Source organism: Pristiophorus japonicus, chromosome 22 (assembly GCF_044704955.1).
Source record: "Pristiophorus japonicus isolate sPriJap1 chromosome 22, sPriJap1.hap1, whole genome shotgun sequence".
Classification (NCBI taxonomy): domain Eukaryota; kingdom Metazoa; phylum Chordata; class Chondrichthyes; family Pristiophoridae; genus Pristiophorus; species Pristiophorus japonicus.
The window spans coordinates 41373634-41386339 of record NC_091998.1 but is presented as its reverse complement, the minus strand read 5'-3'; the positions used below and the strand labels follow the sequence as shown (position 1 = coordinate 41386339).

Below are 12706 nucleotides of genomic sequence, written 5' to 3'. Positions count from 1 at the left end.
ACGTTCAACGTGCTTGTATTCCACTTGGATTTTCTTTTTATCTCTTTCCATTTAATTTTGGGAAATAAACAGATCCAGTTACTTTGCTTGTTTTAATAGCTGGATCTCATGGGCCTTGAACAGGACATCACAATGGCTGGCTGTGCAGAGGATTAGACGATATGTGAACTATAAATAGTGTTCATTGGAAAGATTCAAAAATTGGATGCAGGCAGATGTTTTATCTATAAAGGACCATAATCCATGTGCCTGTTAGCTAGTACTGGGAAAAATACTATGGGGGAGAAATTGGGTGCATTTGCGGCTCCCGTTGTGCCCCAGGAATTTAGTGCCCGGAGATTGTGTGTCACTGTCGCGCGCATCGCCCTGGACCTGAAATTCACTTTCACCCCCGTCAGCAGCGCTGGGCAGAAACACCAACAGCTGCAGGAGACGCGGCTCGGGCGGCCGACCTTTACCGGGGGCGATGATTAAAAGCGAGGTGGCCGAAGTAAGTAAATAAAAAATGTAACTTTGTTGATGTTGTTTTCTTTGCAAGTTCCTGCCCGGGATCGTTTGGCCCGGTACTCTGCTTGAGTGCTGGGCTGATCGCGGGGGATCGCCGCGGCCTGGGTGGTCCAGGTAGGAACATTTTAAATCGGAGAGCCTGCAGCGATGGCCTTTCCCTTTAAGGGAGGGAAGGGCCCTTTGAATGCTGCAGCGCTGCACGGCTCAGCGTGCAACACTGCTGAGGTCTCCGTCCCGCCTGCAGCCTTTAATGTCGAAGGAAGTGGCGCACTTGATTTAGCGCTCCACACCTTTCCTGGAGTGCTAAGGCCAATTTTTTGAAAGCTGGGAAGCATTAGCACCTGGCGCTAAGTTTCCTGGCTTTCAAAATTACTGTCCCCAAATGGGGCGATAATGAATTTCACCCCCTATAAATTTATGAAAGTGCTTCTCTTTGCTGTATTGCTTTAATATTTTTCAGGAAAAAAGGATTCGGTGAGACTGCAGGAATGGCCTTTGTGAGCACCATCTGCTCAAGGAGTCACAGTGGAGGAATTAATGTGGTATGGAATAAGTTCCTCTCACTACCTCTCTTCTTGAAAAAAAATCGGTGAACCAAAATATTGTGCATAGGACAGGAAGTGAATACTGCTCAGCTTCTGTCAATGCTACTTTGAAACTGTGTTCTGGCAGAACTGTCTTCCGCCCCTTTCTCAATATAGGAGTGCCTGGTCCCTGCTCCACGCCTCCCTTGGGCACAGCCGAGATTGGGAACTCTGTGATGAACTGTAGGCGTAGACTCCTTGACGTGCTGTTTTGTGAATGCACAGCACACCATCGGTTTTTACTGCCAAGTTCTTGCCTATAGTACTGCGCTTATTTCCTTGTGGAATTCTGATTCAGTATCCCATCCAAGAAAGAAATTCTGCTTTGTTACAAAGTAGGCACAAAATTAGATGTATTCATTTTATACAAAACTCCCCCTCAGAATCTTATATCTTCACTGAGATCACTTTTCATTCTTTTAAACTCCAGACAGTATAGGCCCATTCCACTCATCTCTTCCATAACCCCACAATCGTCTTCAAACATGCAGTGCTTTGTGTCTTTAAATTAATTGAGATTGGATCTTCAAATAATTGCACAACTTTGTATTGTGGAAATTCTGTTTCCTTGGAGAGGAGTGAAAAGAACTTTGTGCACTCTGCAACCCTGCTCAGGTGCTCATTCAGAGAATCTATATCATTTATATTAGTAATACTATTTATCTTTATTCTCCTCTGGCTCCCTTATGTCTTAACTGTGTTACCTGCTTTAGCCAGAAGGATAGGGTGGTTAAGATTACAGAGTTTTCTTCAGCCACTGTCCATCTTGTTTCTGCTCCTCGAGGATAAAAGCAACAGCCCTCTTCCAAAAATGGCATTTGCTGATTTTTGTTATTCAATCCTTGGCCCACTGGATCCCATCCCACATGGGGAAGTGACCACGTTGCAAGCAGCCTGCCACAAACACAGTCACCTTTACCACGGTGAAAATCTGAAAATCCTTCAGACCTCTTGCCAGTTTCAGGGTCATTTTTAAAAAAAAAATGGTGTCCAAATATTATTATGGGCTGCGCAGCCCCTGAGAGTTCGAGGCGGCTGGGAGGTGCTGTTGCAGTCAGGTTGACCAGTTGCTGCAGTCTGTACTTTGTACACTGCAGCCACAGTGCGTGGGTGGTGGAGATGCGTCTGGTGGCAGGGGTGCCAATCAAGTGGGACTGGTCTGTTATGCATGGTGTAGACTGTGAGGAGTTGGTTTCCTTCAGTATTCTCTTATGATTATCTCAAGTTTATTAAATATCTTGAATTGTCTTCTGAAGCTATATATTTTGTGTGTGGGGAAGCGAGGCGTCTGAACTTGCGAAATTTTCATGTTTTTCAATCTGCTTTATTTTCTAGTTTTCACAAAACATTCTGTACTTTGCATCCATTGTCGCTCATGAGCTGGGCCATAACCTGGGGATGAACCACGATAATGACCGAAACTGCCGCTGCGATGCAAAGGCGTGCATAATGAACGCTGGAGCCACGTAAGTACACGACTCACGGAAACTTCTGCTGCATGGACCATGCTTTCCATGTGTTACAGTGTGCCACTCACACAGCAAACAACATTTTTTTCTCTTCCTGCTTTTTTTTTTACACAAACCCCCCATTTGTTTTTACTTTCCCACGGCAGCTGGTGACGATTCCGCCATTCACACCCTGTCTGGACTCATCTTTGTTTCCTAACTTGTCCCATTACCATCTCACTTTTGCCCATCATCACTTTTGTGTATTAAATCTCTCCTGCCTTCCACCCTATCACAGGCCTTCCCTTTTGTTCTTTCCTCCCCTCTCCCTTTCACTGCCCCTGCACTTCCTGAAGAATCTGTTACATCTCGAACTTTTCCAGTTCTGACGAAGGGTCACAGACCCGAAACGCTAACTCTGTTTCTCTCTCCACAGATGCTGCCTGACCTGCTGAAATTTCCAGCACTCTGTTTTTATTGCACTTCACTTGTATTGGGTTGAAGTGCTGCCAATTAACATGATCATGAACACTTTTTTTTAAGCTTGCTGTAATGACTAATTCCTAGATTTCTAATCCTGTTTCAGAGGCGCTACAAACTTCAGCAGTTGCAGTGCTGATGACTTTGAAACGATGATTTTAAATAGAGGGGGTTCTTGCTTGTTGAACATTCCCAGGCCTGAGGAAGAATATAGTCCTCCCTTCTGTGGCAATAAGCTGGTGGACACTGGAGAGGAATGTGACTGTGGATCACCAAAGGTCAGTTGTAAATTAAACCCGTTTCATTATAAGAACATAAGAACATAAGAATTAGGAACAGGAGTAGGCCATCTAGTCCCTCGAGCCTGCTCCACCATTCAACAAGATCATGGCTGATCTGGCCGTGGACTCAGCTCCACTTACCCACCCGCTCCCCGTAACCCTTAATTCCCTTATTGGTTAAAAATCTATCTGTCTGTGATTTGAATACATTCAATGAGCTAGCCTCAACTGCTACCTTGGGCAGAGAATTCCACAGATTCACAACCCTCTGGGAGAAGAAATTCCTTCTCAACTCGGTTTTAAATTGGCTTCCCCCGTATTTTGAGGTTGTGCCCCCTAGTTCTAGTCTCCCCGACCAGTGAAAACAACCTCTCTGCCTCTATCTTGTCTATCTCTTTCATTATTTTAAATGTTTCAACAAGATCACCCCTCATCCTTCTGAACTCCAACGAGTAAAGACCCAATCTACTCAATCTATCATCATAAGGTAACCCTCTCATCTCCGGAATCAGCCGAGTGAATCGTCTCTGTACCCCCTCCAAAGCTAGTATATCCTTCCTTAAGTAAGGTGACCAAAACTGCACGCAGTACTCCAGGTGCAGCCTCACCAATACCCTGTACAGTTGCAGCGGGACCTCACTGCTTTTGTACTCCATCCCTCTCGCAATGAAGGCCAACATTCCATTCGCCTTCCTGATTACCTGCTGCACCTGCAAACTAACTTTTTGGGATTCATGTACAAGGACCCCCAGGTCCCTCTGCACCGCAACATGTTGTAATTTCTACCCATTCAAATAATATTCCCTTTTACTGTTTTTTTTTTCCAAGGTGGATGACCTCACATTTTCCGACATTGTTTTCCATCTGCCAAACCTTAGCCCATTCGCTTAACCTATCTAAATCTCTTAGCAGCCTCTCTGTGTCCTCTACACAACCCGCTTTCCCACTAATCTTTGTGTCATCTGCAAATTTTGTTACACCACTCTGTCCCCTCTTCCAGGTCATCTATATATATTGTAAACAGTTGTGGTCCCAGCACAGATCCCTGTGGCACATCACTAACCACCGATTTCCAACCCGAAAAGGACCCATTTATCCTGACTCTCTGCTTTCTGTTAGCCAGCCAATTCTCTATCCATGCTAATACATTTCCTCTGACTCCGCATACCTTTATCTTCTACAGTAACCTTTTGTGTGGCACCTTATCGAATGCCTTTTGGAAATCTAAATACACCACATCCATCGGTACACCTCTATCCACCATGCTCGTTATATCCTCAAAGAATTCCAGTAAATTAGCTAAACATGATATCCCCTTCATGAATCCACGTTGCGTCTGCTTGATTGCACTATTCCTATCTAGATGCCCCGCTATTTCTTCCTTAATGGTAGTTTCAAGCATTTTCCCCACAACAGATGTTAAACTAACCGGCCTATAGTTACCTGCCTTTTGTCTGCCCCCTTTTTTAAACAGAGGCGTTACAGTAGCTGCTTTCCAATCCGCTGGTACCTCCCCAGAGTCCAGAGAATTTTGGTAGATTATAACGAATGCATCTGCTATAACTTCCGCCATCTCTTTTAATACCCTGGGATGCATTTCATCCGGACCAGGGGACTTGTCTACCTTGAGTCCCATTAGCCTGTCCAGCACTAACCCCTAGTGAAAGTGATTGTCTCAAGGTCCTCCCTTCCCACATTCCCGTGACCAGCAATTTTTGGCATGGTTTTTGTGTCTTCTACTGTGAAGACCGAAGCAAAATAATTGTTTAAGGTCTCAGCCATTTCCACATTTCCCATTATTAAATCCCCCTTCTCATCTTCTAAGGGACCAACATTTACTTTAGTCACTCTTTTCCGTTTTATATATCGGTAAAAGCTTTTACTATCTGTTTTTATGTTTTGCGCAAGTTTACTTTCGTAATCTATCTTTCCTTTCTTTATTGCTTTCTTAGTCATTCTTTGCTGTCGTTTAAAATTTTCCCAATCTTTTAGTTTCCCACTAGCCTTGGCCACCTAATACGCATTGGTCTTTGATTTGATACTCTCCTTTATTTCCTTGGTTATCCACAGCTGGTTATCCCTTCTCTTACCGCCCTTCTTTTTCACTGGAATATATTTTTGTTGAGCACTATGAAAGAGCTCCTTAAAAGTCCTCCACTGTTCCTCACCTGTGCCACCGTTTAGTCTGTGTTTCCAGTCCACTTTAGCCAACTCTGCCCTCATCCCACTGTAGTCCCCTTTGTTTAAGCATAGTACGCTCGTTTGAGACACTACTTCCTCACCCTCAATCTGTATTACAAATTCAACCATACTGTGATCACTCATTCCGAGAGGATCTTTTACAAGGAGATCGTTTATTATTCCTGTCTCATTACACAGGACCAGATCTAAGATAGCTTGCTCCTTGTAGGTTCTGTCACATACTGTTCTGAGAAACAATCCCGTATGCATTCTATGAATTCCTCCTCAAGGCTACCCCGTGCGATTTGATTTGACCAATCGATATGTAGGTTAAAATCCCCCATGATTACTGCCGTTCCTTTTTCACATGCCTCCATTATTCCCTTGATTATTGCCCGCCCCACCGTGAAGTTATTATTTGGGGGTCTATAAACTACGCCCACCAGTGACTTTTTCCCCTTACTATCTCTCATCTCCACCCACAGTGATTCAACATTTTGTTCATTTGAGCCAATATCGTCTCTCACAACTGCCCTGATATCATCCTTTATTAACAGAGCTACCCCACCTCCTTTCCCTTCTTGTCTATCTTTCCGAATTGTCAGATACCCCTGTATGTTTAATTCCCAATCTTGGCCTCCCTGCAACCACGTTTCTGTAATGGCCACCAAATCATACCCATTTGTAATGATTTGTGCCGTCAACTCATTTACTTTATTTCGAATGCTGCGTGCGTTTAGGTAGAGTGTTTTAGTACTAGTTTTTAAACCATGATTTTTAGTTTTGACCCCTCCTGCAGCCCCTTTATATTCATACATATTGTCCCTTCCTATCACCTTGTGGTTTACACTTACCCCAGTGCTACTCTGCTCTGTTGCCTCCTGCCTTTTGTATTCTTTCTTGGGGTCCTGTTCATCTGAGCTCTCACCCACTCTAACTAGCTCCGACCCCTCTCCTGGGTTCCGAATACTGCTTGCATTGAGGCACCGAGCTTTCATGCTTGCCTTTTTATTACTCTTTGACCCTTTAGAATTTTGCTGTACAGTGGCCCTTTTTGTTTTTTGCCTTGGGTTTCTCTGCCCTCCACTTTTACTCATCTCCTTTCTGTCTTTTGCTTTTGTCTCCATTTTGTTTCCCTCTGTCTCCCTGCATTGGTTCCCATCCCCCTGCCATATTAGTTTAACCCCCCCCCCCCAACAGCACTAGCAAACACTCCCCCTAGGACACTGGTTCCGGTCCTGCCCAGGTGCAGACCGTCCGGTTTGTACTGGTCCCACCTCCCCCAGAACCGGTTCCAATGCCCCAGGAATTTGAATCCCTCCTTGCTGCACAATTGCTCAAGCCACGTATTCATCTGAGCTATCCTGCGATTCCTCCTCTGACTAGCTCGTGGCACTGGTAGCAATCCCGAGATTACTACTTTTGAGGTCCTATGCTTTAATTTAGCTCCTAGCTCCTTAAATTCGTCTCGTAGGACCTCATCCCTTTTTTTACCTATAACGTTGGTACCAATGTGTACCACGACAACTGGCTGTTCACCCTCCCTTTTCAGAATGTCCTGCACCCGCTCCGAGACATCCTTGACCCTTGCACCCTGGAGTCTCGGTTGCGGCCGCAGAAACGCCTATCTATTCCCCTTACCATTGAATCCCTTAACACTATTGCTCTCCCACTCTTTTTTTTCTGCCCTCCTGTGCAGCAGAGCCAGTATTTCTGAATACATCGGCATATCTTGCTCAGGCAGATGCCGATAGATCTGGATGAATAGATACTTGACCAAGGATATTTCTGCAATGGCTTTGTCTTCGTTCTGCCTTCCTTGCCCTGAGGGTGGCGATTCCGCATTGCGATATGGGCCCGAGTCACCATTCCGTGTGTGCGTGTACGTGCACGCATCTTGGTGAGCCCAAGCCTGACCTCACCTAATATTCGTACACTGGTAACTGTCAGTGCTTATGACCATCTGCTCAGTTGGTGCCACATTAGGGACTCTGAAGACAATTATCCCCCATTGCGTGCCAACTGAGAATAGCTAACTGACCTGTGATAGAATCTGGGACGCTTGTGGTGTGTATATTTCAGTGCTGCAATGGGTGACTTCACTACCAATGTGCCCAATTGGAGGAACATGTAATTCTGAACTAGTCAGAATCATACCACGGGTGTAAAACTACCGAAATACTGGGACTATTTCCACTGGAGCGCAGAAGGCTGATGAGCGTTTTTTTAAATTATGGAAAGTACGTAAGAACATAAGAAATAGGAGCAGGAGTAGGCCCAATGGCCCCTCGAGCCTTCTCTGCCATTCAATAAGATCATGGCTGATCATTGGCCCTAACTCCACTTTCCCACCCAATCTCCATAGCCCTTGATTTCACCTAGAGTCCAAAAATGTATCGATCTCAGCCTTGAATATACTCAAAGATTCAGCATCCACAACCCTTTGGGGTGGAGAATTCCAAAGATTCACAACCCACTGAGTGAAGAAATTCCTCCTCATCTCAGTCTTAAATGGCTGACTCCTTATCCCGAGACTGTGACCCCCTCCAGTTCTAGATTCTCCAGTCAGGGGAAACTAGCTCTTAGCATCTACTCTATCAATCCCTGGCAAAAGGTTTGATAGATGAATAGAGAAGGAATATTTTATCTGGTTGGGAACTTGCTGGTGAGGGGGCGATTAATTTAAAATTGTCACTGAGATTGAGAAGAGAGGTTCGGAGAAATGTCTTGACGGAGAGTTGTTGGAGTCTGGAATATTTTGCTGCAGGGAGTGGTTGAGGCAGAAAACATGGCATCCCTTCTTTAAGGGAAGAGCAGATAAACTTTTGAAGCCGAGGAAAATATTATGGGGAGATAACAGGGATAGGTTTTGGATTCTTGGAGAAAAGAGCCAGAACAACAACAACTTGTATTTATATAGCACCTTTAATGTAGTAAAATGTCCCAAGGCGCTTCCCAGGAGTGTTATGAGACAAACAATTTGACACTGAACCACTTAAAGAGAAATAGGGCAGCTGACCAAAAGCTTGGTCAGAGGTAGGTTTTAAGGGACAGACAAGTAGATCCAGCCACTCGCCATTCGTTCCATCATTACAGCATTTCGATGTTGAATTCTTGGATCAATCAAAAAGGTGCAGTCAAGATGTGTATATTTAAATAAGCATGGGCAGAAATATAATAAATTGGTCATTTGCCTGGATCTAACCAGACAAACTAGTTTTAATTGGCATTCCACTGTGCTTCGCAGTGTGTCCACAGTTGGATACAGTGAGCTCCTGATTTCAGCTATGCCAGCTGGAGGCACCTTCCTGGTGTCGGGAAGGTCAGCACATTACAGGAATGTTTTTCTTTATGCTGACTCATTTGATTAATTGTATTACTTTGCCCGCTCCTCCTTTGCCTCCTTCTGTCACTTGCTGCTCAGGTGGGAGTGGGAAACTCCAGACCACAAGTATTGCAGGTCGTTGCTGCTTTTGTTGCTTAGCAAGGACCGTTTTAGTAACGCAGGATTCACCTTCTTTGTACCGAGTGCTTTCACTTCTCCCAGACCTATCTGAGACTGGCAAAATTAGTCCACAGCTGAAGTACTGTGTGCAGTTCTGGTCACCACATTACAGGAAAGATGTGATTGCACTGGAGAGGGTATAGAGGAGATTTACGAGGATGTTGCCTGGACTGGAGAATTTTAGCTATGAGGAAGGATTGGATAGGCTGGGGTTGTTTTCATTGGAACAGAGGCTTATTAAGGTGTATAAAATTATGAGGGGCCTAGATAGAGTAAGAAACATAAACATAGAAACATAGAAAATAGATGCAGGAGTAGGCCATTCGGCCCCTCTAGCCTGCACTGCCATTCAATGAGTTCATGGCTGAACATGCAACTTCAGTACCCCATTCCTGCTTTCTCACCATACCCCTTGATCCCCTAAGTAGTAAGGACTACATCTAACTCCTTTTTGAATATATTTAGTGAATTGGCCTCAACAACTTTCTGTGGTAGAGAATTCCACAGGTTCACCACGCTCTGGGTGAAGAAGTTCCTCCTCATCTCGGTCTTAAATGGCTCACCCTTTATCCTTAGACTGTGACCCCTGGTTCTGGACTTCCCCAACATTGGGAACATTCTTCCTGCATCTAACCTGTCTAAACCCATCAGAATTTTAAACGTTTCTATGAGGTCCCCTCTCATTCTTCTGAACTCCAGTGAATACAAGCCCAGTTGATCCAGTCTTTCTTGATAGGTCAGTCCCGCCATCCCAGGAATCAGTCTGGTGAACCTTCGCTGCACTCCCTCAATAGCAAGAATGTCCTTCCTCAGGTTAGGAGACCAAAACTGTACACAATACTCCAGGTGTGGCCTCACCAATGCCCTGTACAACTGTAACAACACCTCCCTGCCCCTGTACTCAAAGCCCCTCGCTATGAAGGCCAACATGCCATTTGCTTTCTTAACCGCCTGCTGTACTTGCATGCCAACCTTCAATGACTGATGTACCATGACACCCAGGTCTCGTTGCACCTCCCCTTTTCCTAATCTGTCACCATTCAGATAATAGTCTGTCTCTCTCTTTTTACCACCAAAGTGGATAACCTCACATTTATCCACATTATACTTCATCTGCCATGCATTTGCCCACTCACCTAACCTATCCAAGTCGCTCTGCAGCCTCATAGCATCCTCCTCGCAGCTCACACTGCCACCTAACTTAGTGTCATCCTCAAATTTGGAGATACTACATTTAATCCCCTCGTCTAAATCATTAATGTACAGTGTAAACAGCTGGGGCCCCAGCACAGAACCACAGAGTGGATAGGAAGGACCTATTTCCCTCAGCAGCGAGGTCAAGAACCAGGGGGCATAGATTTAAAGTGAGTGGTAGGAGGTCTGGAGGGGATTTAAGGAGAATTTGTTTCACCCAGAGGGTGGTGGGGTCCTGGCTGAAAGCTTGGTAGAGGCAGAACGCCTCATAGCATTTAAAAAGTGCTTGAAGTGCTGTAACCGACAAGGCTACGGACCAAGTGCTGGAACGTGAGATTAGGCTGGATAGCTCTTTTTCGACCAGCAGGAACATGATGGGCCGAATAGCCTCCTTCTGTGCCATAAATTTCTATGATTCTATAAAAATGATCTTTATGCCACTCAAGTTAATCTTGGTACAAGATTGTGACTGGGATTCAACCTCAGGAGTTCAAGTCGAGAGCCATTATTCCTGTACTGTAGTTATTGATCTGAATTTGGCATCATTTTGTCAGATATTATTTTGAAAATGATAAATTAAAATAATTACAGGTACTTCAAAATGATGAGTACATAAATGAATCCACCAAACCTGAGCTCTTTCCCCAACTGGTATCCAGCTTGAAGGAGCACAGGCTGGAGAATGGGTGTTATAGTGTCATTGCACCACTGCCCATCCATGCTCCCTTTGAATAAAGCGGTCAGATGGGTGTAAATGATCCCTGTTTTAATCCCGTGGCATTGATCTACTTATATAGTGTGCCACAGAGTGGCAGGATGCGGTATTGCACCTGCAGTTCTTCCGATCCAACTGGGCACGTCAATTGTGTGCCTAGAAATGCTAAGTGCAGAACTGGAACAGGGCAGCAGGTGGGGTCATGGCTTTGGGTTTTGCATTTGCTTTGCTGATGAAGAAAATTCATTCAAAACTGTAATTACTGATTCCTTTATATTATGAAACACAGTTTTAAGTGGAAGTAATGGACTTATAAACTGCACAGCAAAATCTTTTTAAATCATAAAAACATTCAAAAACCGTGTTATCGAGTTCCAAACAAGGCAGGTAACAAACTTATTTGAACGCGTCTTGTGGCGGTACTTAGAATGATTTTGGGCGAGGAGCAATGTTCCCACTAAGGAAAGGCCACCGACTTTTACACTAAGTACCGTGCCTGCACAGAAATTTAAAGGGACCCCGCATTAAAATAAATGGGCCACGCAGAACATAGCACAGCTTACAGGGAACATTGGCGAGGAGGAGTTGATGGATTTGGCTTTTCAGTTGAGGAATGGGATGTGATGTGCGTGAAAGGAGGATAGCAGCTACGGGTCATTTTGATTTGTTTTCCTTTCAATTGCGTTGCATTTGATGCACGGAAATTGATGGTTTTTTCCATATTTTTTAGGAATGTGAAAAAGATCCTTGTTGTGAGGCCTCTACCTGTAAGCTCAAGTATGGAGCACACTGTGCGTTTGGGGTCTGCTGCAAAAAATGTCAGGTAAGTGCTTGAGGACAAACAAAATGAAATTCGCTGGAGTGAAGTCATTTACCTTATCACACATTCCTTTTTTTTAAAAAACTGATTATTTCAAAAGGCCAAAGGTATGTGTGAAGCAAAGTATATCAGCACTGTGTGCAGAGCCAGCACGATACCAGTAGTTGTGGGCATTCTGTGTGCTACAAATAGAAATGCGAACAATTAGCAGATTGTAAGGGATGATGGGAAGGGTGGTTCCAATTCCTGTGAAACTGGAATCAACACCATCGTTTGAGATGGTTCTGCATGACTAATTGTAGCCAAGGCTGTTTAGGAGCAAGTACAGTGGTCACAAGTTAAGGAAAAGAATGGTTTTGATAGAGTAAATAAGAAGAAATTGTTTCCAATGACAGAAGGGTCAGTAATCAGAGGACACAGATTTAAGGTGATTGGCAAAAGAACCAGAGGCGACATGAGGAACCTTTTTTTAAAAAAACAGTGAGTTGCTGTGATCTGGGAAGGGCGGTGGATGCAGATTCAACAGTAACTTTAAAAAGAGAATTGCATACTTGAAGGGGAAGAAATGACAGGTCTATGGGGAAAGAGCATGGGATTAATTGGATAGCTCTACCAAAAGGCCAGCACAGATACGATGGGCCGAATGGCATACTTCTGTGCTGGGACATTCGATGATTCTATGAAAGAAAATATCTGAATAAATAAAATGCCTTTCTGGTCATCCCAAACTGCTTCAGAGCCAATGAAATACTTTTGAAATACAAGGGTAATGTCGGCAAAGTTATGCACAGCAAAATTCAATAAACAGGTGGTGTTGGTGGAGGGAATTACCTCAATACGATTCCTAAAATAGCGCTTAAACATCCACCTTAACATCACAGTGAATAGATGGTATAATGTATGCATCTGTGAACATGCTCTCAGGTTTGTGGAGCTGTGCACTGAGAGTGGCTTAGCCAGTCATGTGATGTTCACAGGACGCAATAAAACC

The 12706-nt window shown here is 44.3% G+C and overlaps 1 protein-coding gene across 3 annotated transcripts in view; it reads left to right on the top strand.

Annotated features, from left to right (window-relative positions):
• The window catches only part of LOC139234964 (disintegrin and metalloproteinase domain-containing protein 9-like), a 126468-nt gene that overhangs the window by 73181 nt on the left and 40581 nt on the right, over positions 1–12706 (top strand). For all 3 annotated transcript variants that reach the window (XM_070865951.1, XM_070865949.1, XM_070865952.1), the window contains 4 exons: positions 968–1049; positions 2427–2557; positions 3126–3297; positions 11626–11718. In XM_070865951.1, the coding sequence (XP_070722052.1) occupies positions 968–1049; positions 2427–2557; positions 3126–3297; positions 11626–11718 (478 nt within the window). The remainder of the gene's footprint in view (positions 1–967; positions 1050–2426; positions 2558–3125; positions 3298–11625; positions 11719–12706) is intronic.